Genomic DNA, 16,338 nt, shown 5'->3' with positions numbered 1-16,338 from the left:
CCCAAGAAACTGGGAAACTGAGTCACGCAAAGGCACCTGGAATAGCGCTTGCATCCAGGCACACGGGATTGGTCTCTAGCTTCCTCCTGCACCCTCGCTTTCTGAGTTTGGAAAGAGCCCTCTTATCTGGTTTCTCCTGTCATCACTGCTTCCCGACTCCCCAATGGTCTTTCCCACCTCGCTTCCAGTTTTATGCGCTAAACCTAGAAGTCCTAACAGCAGCCCCACCTCCCCACCCTGTGCTTGTACACATACCATATCTTTTCTCTCTCCCCCCTCTCCCCCTCTGTCTTTTTGTCTGTCTCTGTCTCTGTGTCTCTCCTCTGTCTCTGTGTCTCTCTGTCTCTGTCTCTCTGTCTCTTCTCTGTCTCTGTGTCTCTCCTCTGTCTCTGTCTCTATCTTTGTTTCTGTCTCTGTCTCTCTCTCCTCTGTCTCTGTCTCTATCTCTCCCCCCTCTTTTTGTCTCTGTCTGTCTCTGTCTCTGTCTCTCTCTGTCTCTGTCTCTATCTCTGTCTCTCTCTCTCTCTCTCTGTCTCTCCCTCTGTCTCTTCTGTGTCTCTTACACACTCCTTACACTTCCCATCCCTCAGCCATCTCTCAGTTCCTTGGATGAGAAGACCCAAGGTCCAGTAATTCCTCCCCCTCCTAGTTCCTCACCTTCCTGCTCTCCACACACTCAAGACTGAGATGGAGGGGAATAAGTCCCAGAACCCAGAAATTTCTCCCTCCCACCCAGCTCCTCACCATCCCCAGCTCGCGGTGACTAGATGATCTCGGATGCCTCTGGCAGCTCTGAATCTATGATCCTCTGAAGCCCTGGTGCTGAAGGAATGGAGGACTGAGACCCCAAGAGTTCTAGTCTCTCCGTTCCTCACTACCCTTCTCTCTGTTCTCTCTCAGAACTGGGTCTTGCCCTCTTGTCTCCTCTCACTCCCAGGTCCCACGGGACTGAGGAGGGGAAGACCAAGAATCTAGGAATCTCAGCTTTTCACCATCCCCCGCTCTCACTCGAGCTGTATTGGAAGGGAGGACCCAGGAGTCCCTGCCCCCGAGTCCTCATGATCCCACGCTTTCTGTTACGAGTTACCCACCGAGTGGGTGAAGAGGGGAGTGGGGGTGGGGCGGTGCAGAAGTCCCATTCCTCACCACCCGATCCCACGTGTCTAGAGAAGGGAGGGGAGTATCCCTAAACCCAAGAGTGCCGGCTCTTCAGCTCCTCACCATCCCCCCGCTCTCTGCTCCCCCGAGCCAAGGGTAAGGGTAGTGGGGGCGGGGAGGAGGTGCCAGATCTCCTCCGGGCGGCGACGACAAGCACAGAAAGCCTGTCTGCTTGCCTGCCTGCCAGCCAGTCAGCCTCCCTCCCAACCTTCCTCCTCCTCCGGGTCGCTTTCCCAGCCCCGGGGCAGTAGTCTAGGCTTTAAGCGGAGGGACTCGATTGTTCTGAGAGAGCAGTCATTGCTTCAGCCCCAGCCCGGCCCGGCCCTGCCGGGTGCGGGCCGGCTGGGAGAGGGGAAGGGAGAGGGGGAGGGGGAGCCTCTAAGCTCCAGCTGAGCCCGGGCCACCCCCTCCTTTTCCCCCCCTCCTTCCATCCCCCTTCCCCCTCCCCCGAGGGCCGGGGGGCCGGGCCGGGGCAAGAGAATGAGGTTGGCGGCCACTGGCTCTGGCACTGGGTGGTAGCCACGGTACAGCCATGGCCAGGACCAGTCCGGGCCGCAGCCCCCCTGCCGGGGACCCCGAGCGCCAGCAGCGATGGGGCCTCCTTTTCGACGAGCTGGACAGCAACAAGGATGGCCGCGTGGACATTCACGAGCTGCGCCTGGGGCTGGCCCGGCTAGGCGCGAGGACCCCGGACAGCGCCGGCCAGGTATGGATATGTCTGGGGGTGGTGGTGCGCAAGTGGACAACAGGTCAGTAGCATTCCCAGACTGGGAGGACCTATTTGTCTACATAAACACACGTAGAACAGGTCCTCTCCCTCCCTCCCTAGCCTAAAATCTCAGTGATACCAGTCTGCTCCGGCAGCCCCTGCTAGAACCGCCTGATGGTGTCCATCCCCAGCCTAGGATCTCCCTGGCCGTGCCTAGATGAACTCAGCACCAGGCAGTGCTTATCTGAATTATCAGGATCTGGAGTCAGTCCGTCTACCTTCTCATTTGGCAGGTCCTTGCAGGTACCTCCCAAAGGGGGAAATACCTGCTAGTGCCACAAATCACCCTGGGCAGTCCTCACTTTGGTGCCCATAAATGCTCTCTCCTGAGCAGTACCTTCCCCCACCTGATATTTCATAGGTCTCTCCTCGTGGTTCCCATCAGAATCTAGAATCATCCTAAACAATTTGCATAAGCACCTTGGGAGACTAGGTCCTCTCCATCATTGCCCTCCTAAGCCTCTGACGAAATCCAGTAGGTCAGGGGAGAGAAAGCAAAGAATGTAGGAGTGGTAAAGCCTGGAAGGGCTTGGTTCAAACAGTTGGGGGGGCCTCACCCCTTTATATTAATGAACCAGAACCCACTAGCACCCACTGAGGGGCAGAGAGCTCATCATAGGAGCATTTATTTGGAAGGATTCTTAGAAACATTCTAGTTCAACCTCCTCATTTTATAGGGACCCAAATGGAGGCTCAGAGAAGTTGTATAAGGGTTAGCAGTTATTGAGCCCTAGAGACTTGCCCAAGGTCACAGTAGTAATCAGTTGCCAAGTCGGAATTCGAATTTAGATCTTGACTCCAAATCCAAGACTCTCTTCACCATATTGTACAGCCTTTCCAAAATGGGTCAAATGTGGGGGGTGGGGAATCCTTTAGTGCCCTCTAGAGACTGGTCTTCCCTGGGGCATTTAGCTCTTCTCAAGGGCCTCTAGAGACCCTAGAGTTTAGCCCTTCCTTTCCTGCTGTCTTCAGTAATCAACAGGCTTCTTTTGGAAGGTAGCTGAGCTGGTTCCATCTAACAAGAACACAGCTCCCTGGAGAAACTGTGCCCACTTAGCTTTCCCTTCCTTGAGCCTTTTGGTCATGGGACTTAGTGAGCCTGATGCCTGGAATGTAAACACACTGAGCTGGTTAGAGGTGGGGGTTGGGGGTGGGGGTGTTGGTCCACCCTGCCTAGCTTGCATGCAGGCCAGTGTGTGTGTGTGTGTGTGTGTGTGTGTGTGTGTGTGTGTGTGTGTGTGTGTGTGTGTGTGTGTGTGTGTGCTTGTGTGCTCATTTAGGGGTCCAGTCCTATCCTCCAGCTTCCTTCCTGCTTAGGAAAGGCTAAGCAAGGGCAGGATCTCCCAGGGAGTGAATCTCTCACAGCTGGGCTTCCTCCCAGAACAAATTTAGTGAAAAGGCTAGTTAGAGGCCACACTGCTCCCATCAGGTTGTGCAAGGTTTATTATCCCCATTTTGGAAGCCCTGGGAAGGGTTCAAGGCCATTCTGGTAATAATTTGTAGATTCGGAATTCAAACTCAGACCTTTTAACTGGAAATCTTTTCTGTTACGACATAGTGATAGTCATTTCGGCCCCTCTGAGTCAGTTTCCTCACCTACAAAATGACTTTGTATTCCCTACCTACCAAGACAAGCACATTATAAACCCTGAACTCCTAAAGAAGTGAAAATGATTGTTTTAGCTCAGGCCTGTTTCTGTCTTGGAAACTACCCAGAGAGAGCTGGGGGACTCGAACATCTGGGCTTTGGACCCCAGGAATTGGAAAAGGGAAAGGCTCCCAAGCAGAATAAGGAGATGGGTGGTCTGCTGTACCAGCTGATGGCCCAGTTCCCAGTGACGTGCTTCTAGCTCTAGAACGAACAAGAGATAGTGGGAAAAACAGTGATTTGGAGTCAGAAAATCAATTTCTAAGTCTGCCATGTGCTACCTAGGTGACCTTGGACAAGCTACTTACACATGGTGGATCTCACCATGTGGTTTAGATGTTTTCTCATCTAAAAATGATCCGGTTGAATGAAATGATCTCTTAAGATCCCTTTCATGTCTAAATTCTCGTGATTTAAGGACAAGGCAAGAGGAGTCACTGTCTAGAAACTGCATGTTGACTGTTTCCTTCCCCGACAAACTCCATCCTATTTCCTCTCCTAACCCCAGGACATTCTCCAGGAGGGGGACATAGACCAAGATGGGGGCCTGACCCTTGAGGAGTTCACCCGCTACCTGCAGGAACATGAGAGACGGCTGCTGCTCATGTTCCACAGCCTGGACCGGAACCAGGACGGTACGGCCCAAACTGGGCTGGGTTGGGCTGAGGATTCTAATATAGGGAATTCTCCTCTGCCTCTGTGCCCTCCACCCCAGCCCAAGCTTCAGGGGTGTCATTGGCAGGGAGACAATCCAGGGTGACAGTCCTAGGGGGAGGGAAGAAGGGGGGTGGCTTCTTCCTGGTGACTCACAGACTATTTTGAGAACAGCTCTTAAGGCCCCTCCTTCCCTCCTTTATTCTCTCCCTCCTTTCCCAGAGGATCCACCTACTTCTTTGCTTCCTTGGATGCCCCAGGCCCCATATTCCTCTCAGACTTGACCCATGGCTCCCCCTCCTAGACTGGGAGAAGCTTTGTGTTGGAATAGAGAACCTAGGGTTTTCCATCATCTAGCTCTAGATTCAGATCTTTTCTCTGCTTTTTCACAGTCCCTAGGTGACCTAAGTTGCTTCTCTTGTCTGGGCCTAGTTTCCTCAATTATAAAATGAGGGGATTGGCTTCCAGTGACCTCCTTTATCCCAAATGCCTGTGTTAGGACTACAGTCTTTCTTGGCCACTTGTTTCCTATTCAGTCCCAGCCTCTGGTCTCCTGGGTCCTACCTCCCATCTCCTTGATCCTAAGCTCCTAGGAAAGGAGTCCTTCCTATTTTCTTCTATGGATCTCATTTCTTCCAACTCATCAGTCCCCACTTTTCCCTCATTCAAAATCAAGTGGATTCAACCCATGGAAACCTCTTTCCCCTATTGTCCTCCCAGGCCACATAGATGCCTCAGAAATCCAGCAGAGCTTCCAAGCCTGGGCGTTTCCATCTCTTTGCAACAAGCTGAAAAAATTCTGCACAGGTAAGTGTCCTAGGTATCCAGAACCCATGTCTACATCTCCACCCCTACCATTCTAAGGCTAAGTTTCTCCTCTCCCCCCCAAATAAACCCTGAATCTATGTTGTCTTTTTTACCTCCACCCTCCTGAACCAAGACATCTCTCCCCTACATAGTCTGAACCTAGGTGTCTGTCTCCAGACTGAACCTAGATGTCTGCCCACCTCCACCCCCATCCCCAAGAACACACACACATACATACACACATACACAATCTAGACCCAAATGTCTACCCAGCAGCCTGAACCCTGGCATCCACCCCCCTCCTCCCAATCCCCAGCCCTCCCTCCCTCCCTCCCTTCCCAGCATGGACCGTGATGGGACAATGACCATTGACTGGCAAGAATGGCGAGACCACTTCCTGCTACAACCCCTGGAGAACATGGAAGATGTCCTGAAGTTCTGGAAGCACTCAACGGTGCGCTGACTGGAAGAACAAGGCCTTGGGGTCTAGTCAAGTGGAAGGAAAGGGTCAAGGTCATACCCTGGAAGGGGAAAATAACACTACAAATAGGGGGAGGGCCAGGAGCTGGAAAGTCAGATGCCCAGGTTCCCAAAGAAAAATAGTGTCAAACAGAGCAGCCAGACCTCAGGGAAGGAGCTGTTCTGGGTCAGATTTCTCCTTTCCTCCCTCCCCGCTCCTGTCCCTCAGGCTCTAATCTCCTTAGAGGATTTACTCTGGGCCCTGGGAACAGAGTTCAGAAACACCAGGGCTCTCAAGCTTGCTAAACTCCTGGAGAAGTCAAGTGTGTGAGGCCCCCTCTTTAGTTCCCTGCCACTGGGACAAAAGCAAAAATATCTCCTGGGCCCTGACTAGATTTGTGTCAAGGGATCCTGGTGGAGATATGGCTGGAATTTGATGGTAAAATCTGGCATGCTGAGTCCTCCTGAAGGGCTCAAATGGGATCCAATCAGGATCCAAGAGTGAGACAGATGTTCTGGGCAGGACTTCTCAGTGGGTAGGAATCTTTAAGTAATAGATCCCATGGGAGAGAAGGATCTCCTTACCAGAGTGACCTACTTCAATTCTTCTTCCTACCCCTGGCCAGGTCCTGGACATAGGTGAATGTCTGACAGTGCCGGATGAGTTCTCAGAACAAGAGAAGCTGTCGGGCATGTGGTGGAAACAACTGGTGGCAGGAGCTGTGGCAGGGGCTGTGTCACGGACAGGCACAGCCCCGCTTGACCGACTAAAGGTTTTCATGCAGGTGAAGGTCAACCCTTCCCCGATAAAACCCATCCTAGGCCAAAGTCACCGAACAGCCTTTCTCCCCTTACTCTAATTCCCCAATCAGCAGGCACAGAGGCTTTAGATCCCCACCTACTTCTTTGCTTCCCCGGTTCCTAGAACTCATCAAATCCCATATTCCTCTCGGGTCTGACCCATGGCTCCCCCTCAGTCCTAGACCAGGAGAAATATTTCTTGTGCCCAGAATCTTCTGGAGAGCCTGGGCTGGAAGATTCTACATTGTCCCTCCCTTCCTCTTGGCAGGTTCATGCTTCCAAGACCAACCAACTGAATGTCCTAGGCGGGTTGCGGAATATGGTCAAAGAGGGAGGCATCCGCTCCCTGTGGCGAGGAAATGGCATCAATGTGCTCAAGATTGCCCCTGAATCCGCCATCAAATTCATGGCGTATGAGCAGGTGGGTACCAATCTGAGCAAGTGCCTGATGACTGTGAGCTAGTTTACAGCTGGACTGTGGGGATGCAATTGCTGTGGAAAAGCATGTTACAGGCATGAGAAAAATATGATTGGCATGAGGGAATGGGCATCTGTGCCCTTGCCTGCTGCCCCTTGGCAGGACATTGTCTCTCCAGGAGCTGGGCAGGGAAAGAAAGAGGGAGGGCCCTCCAAAGGGATGGTGGACAGATGCCAGAATCCTGACAATGCCCTGTGAACACCTCAGATCAAGTGGGCGATTCGGGGGCAGCAGGAGACGCTGCGGGTGCAGGAGCGCTTTGTGGCAGGGTCCCTGGCTGGGGCCACAGCCCAAACCATCATCTACCCCATGGAGGTGAGAGAGGCCAGGGAAAGGACTGGGCTTTTCGCTAGGGAAGACCATCCAGGGAGGCCCTGACGGCAAGGCACACCTGTCCCTGGGAGGTCAGAGCAGCACTGGGGGAGGTCTGGGTGTCAGCTTCCCTTTTGGAGTCTCAGACTGCGATTGTTGAAAAGAGCAATAGCTGCAGCTATGACTGCTACCCGGGCGCTGGGGGTGGTTGGTCCTGGGGCAGCTGCAGCCCCTGTAGCTATTCTTGGGGAAGTTACTTTGGGGATAATTCTGGGGTTATCTGTTGGAAAAAGAACCTGTGGCCCCAGTAATTATCAGAAAGGAAGAAGGGGGTGCCTAACTGAAGCAATTACTGTCTCAAGTTTGTCTCTAAGATGTAGTTGCCCTGGGGCACCTGTCTTGATTATACCTGTCCTAGGGGTATATACCTGGGGGGGGGGCATTTATCTTAGGTGTATGTCTATTCTGGGATACTTGTCATGGGAGTAGCTCCCTCAGGGGCAGATTATAGATTCCCTGTCTACTTGTTCTGGGGCCCTACTGCAGGTGCTGAAGACACGGCTAACCCTCCGTCAGACTGGCCAGTACAAAGGACTGCTGGACTGTGCTCGGCAGATCCTAGAGCAGGAGGGCCCTAGAGCCTTCTACAAGGGCTACCTGCCCAACGTCTTGGGCATTATCCCCTACGCAGGAATCGACCTGGCTGTCTATGAGGTCAGTCAGCCCCTCCCCTTCTCTATGGGGCTAAAATCCTGGAAACTATCCTGGACCTCCCCTCAGCCAAGGACCCCCTGCCTCAATTTATCCTCCAGTAGCACAGGAAGACATAACTCCCAGGGAAAGCCCATGAATTGGGCTGTAAAGGCGATTTGAGATCCCCAGCTCTGGATCCTCCTCCTCCAGACCCTGAAGAACAGGTGGCTCCAGCAGGACAGCCACCACTCGGCTGACCCAGGGATCCTCATCCTCTTGGCCTGCGGCACCATTTCCAGTACCTGTGGCCAGATTGCCAGCTATCCCTTGGCTCTGGTCCGAACACGCATGCAAGCTCAGGGTAAGTGGGGCCTGAAGGGAGAGTGGGAGGGAGATTGAGGAGGAAGGACTGAATGGAGGATTCACCTATCCTGGGGTCAGGGTTGACTTCTTACCTCCAAGGGGGCCTAAAATCCTGGATAATGAGAGCCAGGCTAATCTCTCCATCACTTTGCAAGGTGGAAGGAGGGGGCAGGAGGAAGTCAATAGGTTCCTGGTTCTCCAGGAGGTACATTGATCCTGACTGTGGAATATCATTCTGGGCCCTCCATTCTCCTTTCCCCACATGAGTGCTTCTGGTGCCCGAGAGCCAACAGGGGAGGTAGTGTGTCAAGACAAAAATCTCTAGAACCTCCGGGGCTCCACAAGGTAGCTTGGGCAGGACTAGAGGGAAGAGGGCTCTCCCAACTGCTCGTTCTATTTCCAGACTCTGTAACAGCTGGTGTTTGAGGGTTGTCTGTGGGTTTATTTTCACTGTTGTTTGTGGGGTTTGGATTTGGGGGTTATCCATGTATTTCTAGTTTCAGGCTTCTTAGTTTTTTGAGAACAATTATCAAAGGTTTGCATTTTTAGAATATCTGCTTGTGAATACACTTAGTGGTGCATCATCCTGAGGCTTCCTTTTCTCAGGGCAACGCGTCCTCCCCATTTCCAACTTTTCCATGTAGGCACAATTAATGGAGAGTTATGGATAGGAGCCTGACAGCTCATGGGAGTCTCTGAGGCTTCTCTCTGGGGTACCTTCTCCTTGGGCCCAGCTGCTGCTCTGGGTCTGTTAGGGCCTGATTTGAGCCTGCCCTTCCTCCATCTAAGGCTGGAGCATGTACGACACTTTTCCCATCCCCCAGTCCAGAGTCCGGCCCCAAGGGGGTCAGGGAAGGGTTGGATCCGAACCTTTGAGCCCAATCTGACCCCTGCGCCTGCACTGCCTCTCCCAGCTTCCATCGAGGGTGCCCCACAGCTCACCATGCTGGGTCTCTTCCGCCACATCCTTTCCCGAGAGGGGGTGTGGGGCCTGTATCGAGGCATCGCCCCCAACTTCATGAAAGTGATTCCAGCTGTCAGCATCTCCTATGTCGTCTATGAGAACATGAAACAAGCCCTAGGGGTTACCACCAGGTGAGGGGCTGGGGGTTCCCCCCCTTCCCCTCCCTGCTGGATCCTGTCCCTTTCCCTCTGGATCCTGGTGATAAGACCAACCCCCTGTGCCAGATTTCTCGGCTGCTCCTGGAGCCTGCAACCAACTGATCTACCCCAACCTGGTCATTGACACTGGATCACCAGAGGAACCTGCCCCAGGATCTGCTCTGCATGGCATTGACACTGGATTCCCAACCTCTGATGGAGGTGGGGATGGCGGTGGCCCTTCACCCCTAGGCCCCCTCCCCACTGCACTGACATGAGAACCATCTGGTCTCTTCCCCATCCCCCTGTACTGCGGCTCCACTGGGTCCTCAATGGCAGTGCAAATTCCCTGGATCCCTCCTCCATATCCCCCCATGATAGTGACACTGTTCTGCTCCAGCCCTGACAACCCTGTCACCACAGACAACTCAGCCTAACACATCTGTGGGGGGAATGCAGGGTCAGGGAGACACACTAGCTAATCCCAGCCAGAGGGAGGGCTCCCCATGGCCCTAGGCAGAGACCCTCCAGGACCCCACAGCGAAGGATGAACCTTCTACTTTCCCCCTTTTTCTCACGCCTCAGTTTAGGTAAGGGATGAGTTTGAATAAGGCTGAAAAGGGACCTAGGACAGGGTTAGGACCTCTTGCTGAGCCATACTTAGGTCTATGCCCCTCCCTCCAGCATCCTCCAAACACACATTCCAATAGTGCAGGAAAAAATAAAGAGAGAAAGAAAGAAGTCTTAAACATCACCCCACCCAGGTCTATTTTTCTATTGGGGTAAAGAACAGCTATTCTCCCAACACACACACACACACACACACACACATACACACACATTCCACAGCTTCCCCAACCTCCAGAGAATCTCTGTCTCTACTGCATTTTATAGCTGGATTCTGAGGCTGGGGGTGGAGGTGAGATCTGAGAATTAAGGTGTTAAAAGGTCTCCTTCTCTCTCTGAGAGCAGAGAATCTAGTACCTGTGGAGAGCAGTATCCAGAGGTCCCTCTTCCCCTCTCATGCTCCCTCCCCACTCAGTTTATCTGCCTGTGTGTGCATCTTTTCAAAGGGAAACAAATGAATACATTTTTCTAAGCCCCCAAAGCCAGGCTGTGTGGTGTCTTTATTTGGGGGGGGAGAAGAAGACGGTTCAAGGGGACTTCAGCACTGCACAAAACTTACCGTCCCTGGAGCAAAACTGTAGCTAAGATTTATTGTGCCAGAAGCGACATCACGGGCAGAGAGCAGGTTTGACAAGAGAAGATTGGCTCCTGCCTCAGGTACAGTTGATGTGGAGAAACACTCTTTCCCAGAGAGCCTAGTACATGCCCCTGTGGCATATACCCATCCCTCAAGGCCAGAGCCCTTCTTCTGAAGGAGGCTCTTGTGGGTGATGGCAACCTCCCTGCTCCCCCTGCCCCAGACCTGGGACCGTTAAGCCAGGAAGGCAGCCAGTCACCTTATTGCATAGGCCAGCAGATAGACAAAAGCACAGGATAGTGAGCTTGGAGGATCCCCGACAGGCAGAACCCACCCTCTCCCTAGACATTGGTATCCCAAGCCCCAGTCCCCTGGCCCTAACTGTTCTACCCTGGAGCATAGATAAAAAGATAGAAGAGCTTCCAATGTCTGCCTTTGAGAAACCCAAGGAGGGGAGGAAGGATGGAGCAGAAATAAGGAAATGCCATAAAATACTAGGACTCCTTTAAAATGTGGTAGATAGAACAGACATTATGGACCCTAAACTAGGAGTCAGAGACCCAAAGAATTTCAAAGACCATGTTTATTCAAAGATGGGGACGACTAAGGGTTAGAGACAGAAAATAATATGCTTTTTTCCCCCTGAAGCAATTGGGGTTAAGTGACTTGCCCAAGGTCACACTGCTAGGAAGTGTTAAGTGTCAGAAATCACATTTGAACTCAGGTCATCCGATGCCCCTGAAACAAATATTCTTAAGGTTATACAATGACTTAGAAGCTTAAAGCCAGGCCTGATTTCACATCTAGTATTTTTTAACCTCTCTAGGAGATTACATCTGGGTTTAAATTCCAGTTTATACCTCATAGTTGGGTGAGATCAGAAAAGCTCTTTGACCCTCACCTGTAAAATAAAGGGGTTGATTGAAACCAGAGGTCCTTGGGCCTTTGGATAGATTTCAAAGGATTCATTAAATTGGATTTTTTAAAAAAGTATTTTGATAATTATTTCAATATAATCAGTTTCTATTGTAATTTTATGTATTTCATTTATGCATTTAAAAACCTGATTCTGAGAAGGGGTCCTTAGACTTCATCAGACTGATAGCCTAGGTGGGGGAGAGAAGCCAGTGTTCTAGGATATATACAAAAAAAGGCTAAATCCCTTTCCAAGTGACTAGAAGTTAGTGCTATCTTATTGTATAAGTGGAACCGAGCTTTGGGTCAGGAAATAAAAGCTCAAGTTCAAATTTTCATTTGATTTCTCCTGTGTAAACCTGGGCAAATCACTTACTCTCTCCTAAACTTCAGTTTCCTCTTCTGTAAAATGGGGATAATGATACCTGGAGCACTTGCCTCTTAAGGTTACTATGAGGAAAGCGCTTTGTAAATCTTAAAGCACCAAACTTGAATGAACTATTATTAACAGTGTATTTCAAAAGGAGAGAAATAATGTTTATAATCACTTGGGCTGGCCCAAGAGGCTTATAGAATTTTAATGATAATAGAATTTATTGATAGGATTATTAAATATTATTAATAAAAATAATACAGTGAAGTTGGACTGACCTTTTTCTAAGGGCCTTCCTGCCTCAAACATTCTATGAACCTGCAACTTTAGGAAATCTCACTCCCCCAAGTTAGATGTCATTCCAATCTCCAGGGTAACAGAATTCAGTGACTTCACCAATGATTCTGTGACATCATGGCTACTCCCCAAGGGAGGGCCAGGGTTCCAAGGGGTTCCTCCCTCCAACCGGGAGAGAGCCAGAGTCCTGGAAGGAATCCCACTGTCTGAAGTCTCTCCCACCCACCCCCACCCCCGGCTACCATGGAGCCCCATGATAGGAATCCCATCTCTTACGTCCAGAGCTTTGGGCCCCATCCCTACCACCACCAGGAGAAACAGCAGGTGAACTCAGAGGGCCAAGTCCAGACAAGGGATCTCCAAGGTCCCCATTCCCGGGATGGGGGTGGAGGGCAAAGGTCATATTGCCCATACCGTTGCTGTAGACCGCTTTGGGGAACAAATAGCATCCAACTGCCTGGCTAGGTTCCATGGCGAGGGGAGGGGCGGGGGGAGGGATTTAAGGGATAGTACAGAGCATGGGAGGAGGTGTGCTATAGGGGCCGGGGCAGGGCTTTACATCTCAATCCAAAAATGCATCTTAGAAGGGGCAGTCACTGAGGAGATAACCAATTAGTGTGCTCTCTTTAGAATCTGGGGGAGCAGGGGGGTTCTGTGGGTCGGGTTATTGAGCTGCTTTGTGGGGACCCTGGGACTTGATCTGGCCAGGTACTGGACACCGGTGAACAGCTGATGGTCCCGGTAGAAGTGTTGCGAGAAACCAACCAAGCAACCTGGTGGAAATTCCTGGTCTCGGGGGCTGTGGCTGGGGCTGTGTCGCGTACTGGGACAGCCCCACTGGACAGGGCTAAAGTCTTCATGCAGGTGCGGACCGGTCTGGGCCAAGGCTGGGGACAGGGATGAGGGCCGAATGGTGATGGAGATGGGAATGGCAGCAAAGAGCCGCCTCGAGAACTGGGGATGGGCCAGCACAGAGCACAGGGATGGGGACATCCTCTCCCTGTGTGTCCAGGTCTACGCCTCCAAAACAAACATCATGAATCTGCTGGGGGGGATGCGGAGCATGATCCAAGAAGGTGGAATCGGCTCCCTGTGGCGGGGAAATGGCATCAACGTGCTCAAGATCGCACCTGAGTACGCCATCAAGTTCTCCGTCTTTGAGCAGGTGGGGGGACAGGCTGAGGCTCTTCCCACATACCTCTCCGAGACCTGGACTGACCCTGGCTTAGGCCCTCACTCTTGCACAAACCCTGCACTACATGCTCGCCTTCTAGAGCCCAGATCTGCACCTGATCCAGGTTCTGACCTTCACTCTCAACCTTATTTTTATCCTAACCTGTCTTGTTTCTGACTCAGGGCCAATCAGCCTTAACATGTGTACTCTGAACCTCATCCTACAGCCCTCTCTTTCTCCCAGCCCCACCAGGTGCCCACTCTTTTTATCATCCCAACAGGACACGTTCTCTTTCATATTCCACCTTTCTGCCCTTTCTTCTGTCCAGCTCTGAGGGTTTGGGAGGTCAGAAAAAGAATTTGGGGGAGGGGACTCTGGGAAGGAATTGGGAGAGGGCTTTGAGTTATAGGATTAGTGGATCTTCCCTTACCCCCGCTTCCCTGTCACCTCCTCACTTCCCACAGTGTAAGAATTCCTTCTGCAACCAGGACAACCCCCAGCCCTTTCATGAAAGAATCCTGGCTAGCTCCCTGGCAGCGGCCATCTCCCAGACTCTCATCAACCCCATGGAGGTGAGCGCCTAATCCATGGTTGCCTCAATCAGGCAGGATGGGACTGACTGGGACAGAATGCCTGGGAGCCATTCCCCCAGAGTCCCTCCAACCAGGCCATTCCCTCTGGGGCTTTGCATGACAAGGCTGGGGGCAGGATGTCCAATTCCTTCTGAGTCCCTTGTCCAAGCTCTCCTGTTCCCCAAGGACATCCTCCAGGCCCAGGCCTCCTAGAATCATAAGATTTAGGGCTAGAAGAAACTTTAGAAACCATCCAGTACAACTTGACTATTTTACAGATGAGGAAACTGAGGGCCAGCAAGACGAAGGGACTTGCTCTAAATCACATGGCTAGTAAGTAGCAGAGAATGGATTCGAATCCAGATCCTCTGACTCCAACTCCAGGTACTGAAGACCCGGCTGATGCTCCGGCGGACGGGCCAGTACAACGGGCTCCTGGATTGTGCGTGCCAGATCCTAGGGCGTGAGGGAGCCCGAGCCTTCTATCGGGGTTATTTGCCCAACATGCTGGGCATTGTGCCCTATGCCTGCACCGACTTGGCCATCTATGAGGTCAGGGACTCCAGGGCATGGGCTGCCCTGAGTCTCCCAGTGATGGGAGAGAGGATCACTGAGGGAGCGGGTATCAGTGAGGGGATGGGGGTTCACTGAGGGCAAGGGGAAGGGCCTAGGAGGCACATTTTTTGGCCCAACCCAGCCCCTTCCAATTTTTCCCCTCCTTATAGGCGCTCAAGTGGGTCTGGCTCTACTTAGGGTTCCACTCCAACAATCCCAGCGGGATGGTCAGCCTGTTGTCCATCACTTTGTCCAGCACTTGTGGCCAGATGGCTAGCTACCCCCTGACACTGGTGCGGACAAGGATGCAGGCCCAAGGTAAGATACTTTCTAGTCTGACTTCTATCTCCCCATTATTAAAATACCCACTTTTTCCAAATTCCAATGGGCACCAGGGCCCAGAAGATCTATGTTGTGGGAAGGGACTTGAGATCCCTCCACCATCAGAAGGAAGCTGGGGGTGCAGGATAACAACTGTGGAAGGGATAGTTAGAAGCCCTTTGGAAGTAGGTCATACAGAAGACACATGTGAGGGAGAAAATTAGATTTCCCTTATTTCTCTCCTGCTGTGGATTGCCATCTCTTGGGGCCCTGCAAATCAAATCCTATTTTCACTTGTTCCCTTGGGTGGGGGACAGAGAGGGATCCCTGAGGGCCTATGACTTCTTGTCCTGATAAGGATAATACTAACCCTTCCCTATCCTTTACAGACACTGTGGAGGGCTCCAATCCCACCATGCGAGGTGTCTTTGGAAAGATCCTAGCCCAGCAGGGCATGCCCGGCCTGTACCGGGGGGTGACTCCCACCCTCCTGAAAGTGCTGCCAGCAGTGGGCATCAGCTGCGTGGTGTATGAAGCCATGAAGAGTGCTCTGGGGGTGGCTAAGTAGCCTTCCCCCTTGTCTGAAGGGCTAGAGGGCCAGAGATCCCCAGCAGAAGCTGGTTAAAGGTTCAGGGCCCCCCATCCAGGGAGCCTGGCAGGCTTGGGCCAAGGAGATGCTAGGCACAGAAGGCCGGCCCAGAGCCCTTTCCAATGCTCTTAGCCCCAGGGTGGGAAAGGCAGGGAGGACTCTAGAGTGGGACCCATTTTTCAAATCTTCTCTGGGGGCCAGATGGGGTTTCCCCAGGCCCAACTTCAGGTTTGGGGAAGACAGTGAAAGTGGTGATAAAGGAATAAAGTCATCTATTGTGTGTCATCTGTGTGTATAGGTGGAATGTGGGGGGTGGACCAAGTTTACATGAAATGTAGAACAACAGTTGGGTGATCCAAGACAGCTGTGAAAGTCCGTGTTGTGTGGCTGGGGGGAATGGAAGCCCCAAAGGCTGGGGGTGTAGGAGGAAGACTCTGGCTCAGAACAGTTGGACTACAAAAGGGATGCTGGGATCCAGGTTACCTAAAACATGCAAGGGAAAATGGGGCCCAGAACACTTGGATTGTGGGAGCAGATCTAGAGGCCCAAATTACAGCATTTCATTTCCAATTTTAGCAGGGTTTCTAAGACAGATACATAAGGGTAATTCTGTATAACTTACCTAAATTTTTAGCAAAAGCATTAGGTAAGATAACCTGTTCTCTTTTTGTACAAATTATGGAAAGCATGGGCTTGTAAAGATGTGAGTTCAGAAAATAGTTAAACGACTGAAACCCAAGAGGAATCATTAATGGTTCAGTGAAAATTTAGAAGTTAATCTCTTAACAGAGTGCTCCAGGGATCTATGCTGAGCATCATTTTATCAATGATTTGAGTAAAAAGATGATACGAAGGTGCTTAGGAATAGCTAACACACTGAATGACAAGCTGGCATTCAAAAATTTCCTGATAGGCTAAAACTTTGGGCCTAATAAGGTGAAATGTAATAGGTAAGGGTGAAAACCTAAATTCTTACATTTGGGAATGTTGGGAGTGTACTCTTGGGAATTGCCCTGGATCTTTACCATCTTTTGCCACTTTGCTTTATATCACTGTCACAGAATCATGAAATTAAGGCTAGAATGGACCCTCAGT

At 51.6% G+C, this 16,338-nt stretch overlaps 2 protein-coding genes across 3 annotated transcripts; both read left to right on the top strand.

Annotated features, from left to right (window-relative positions):
• Nucleotides 1-1,262: 1,262 nt before the first annotated feature.
• On the top strand, nt 1,263-10,351 carry SLC25A23 (solute carrier family 25 member 23). Its single transcript, XM_074309768.1, is given in 13 exon segments — nt 1,263-1,864; nt 4,084-4,210; nt 4,950-4,985; nt 4,988-5,036; nt 5,379-5,490; nt 6,122-6,280; nt 6,565-6,717; nt 6,982-7,089; nt 7,633-7,800; nt 7,990-8,140; nt 9,057-9,237; nt 9,331-9,370; nt 9,372-10,351. Coding segments are annotated over 13 exon segments (1,608 nt in total). The 5' UTR covers nt 1,263-1,690; the 3' UTR covers nt 9,522-10,351.
• A 115-nt stretch (nt 10,352-10,466) lies between these two features.
• SLC25A41 (solute carrier family 25 member 41) lies at nt 10,467-15,528 on the top strand. Of its 2 annotated transcripts, XM_074309780.1 has the most exons (7): nt 10,467-12,356; nt 12,741-12,896; nt 13,045-13,197; nt 13,671-13,778; nt 14,163-14,330; nt 14,504-14,651; nt 15,044-15,528. In XM_074309780.1, exons 1-7 carry the CDS (start codon nt 12,276-12,278, stop codon nt 15,220-15,222), a joined length of 993 nt encoding a protein of 330 aa, XP_074165881.1. In that variant the 5' UTR covers nt 10,467-12,275; the 3' UTR covers nt 15,223-15,528. The 2 variants fall into 2 exon arrangements, with proteins under 2 accessions (XP_074165881.1, XP_074165890.1); XM_074309789.1 differs by lacking the exon at nt 13,671-13,778.
• Nucleotides 15,529-16,338: the final 810 nt, after the last annotated feature.

This window comes from Sminthopsis crassicaudata, chromosome 1 (assembly GCF_048593235.1).
Source record: "Sminthopsis crassicaudata isolate SCR6 chromosome 1, ASM4859323v1, whole genome shotgun sequence".
In the NCBI taxonomy this organism is placed as follows: domain Eukaryota; kingdom Metazoa; phylum Chordata; class Mammalia; order Dasyuromorphia; family Dasyuridae; genus Sminthopsis; species Sminthopsis crassicaudata.
This window is presented reverse-complemented; position numbering and strand designations above follow the sequence as displayed.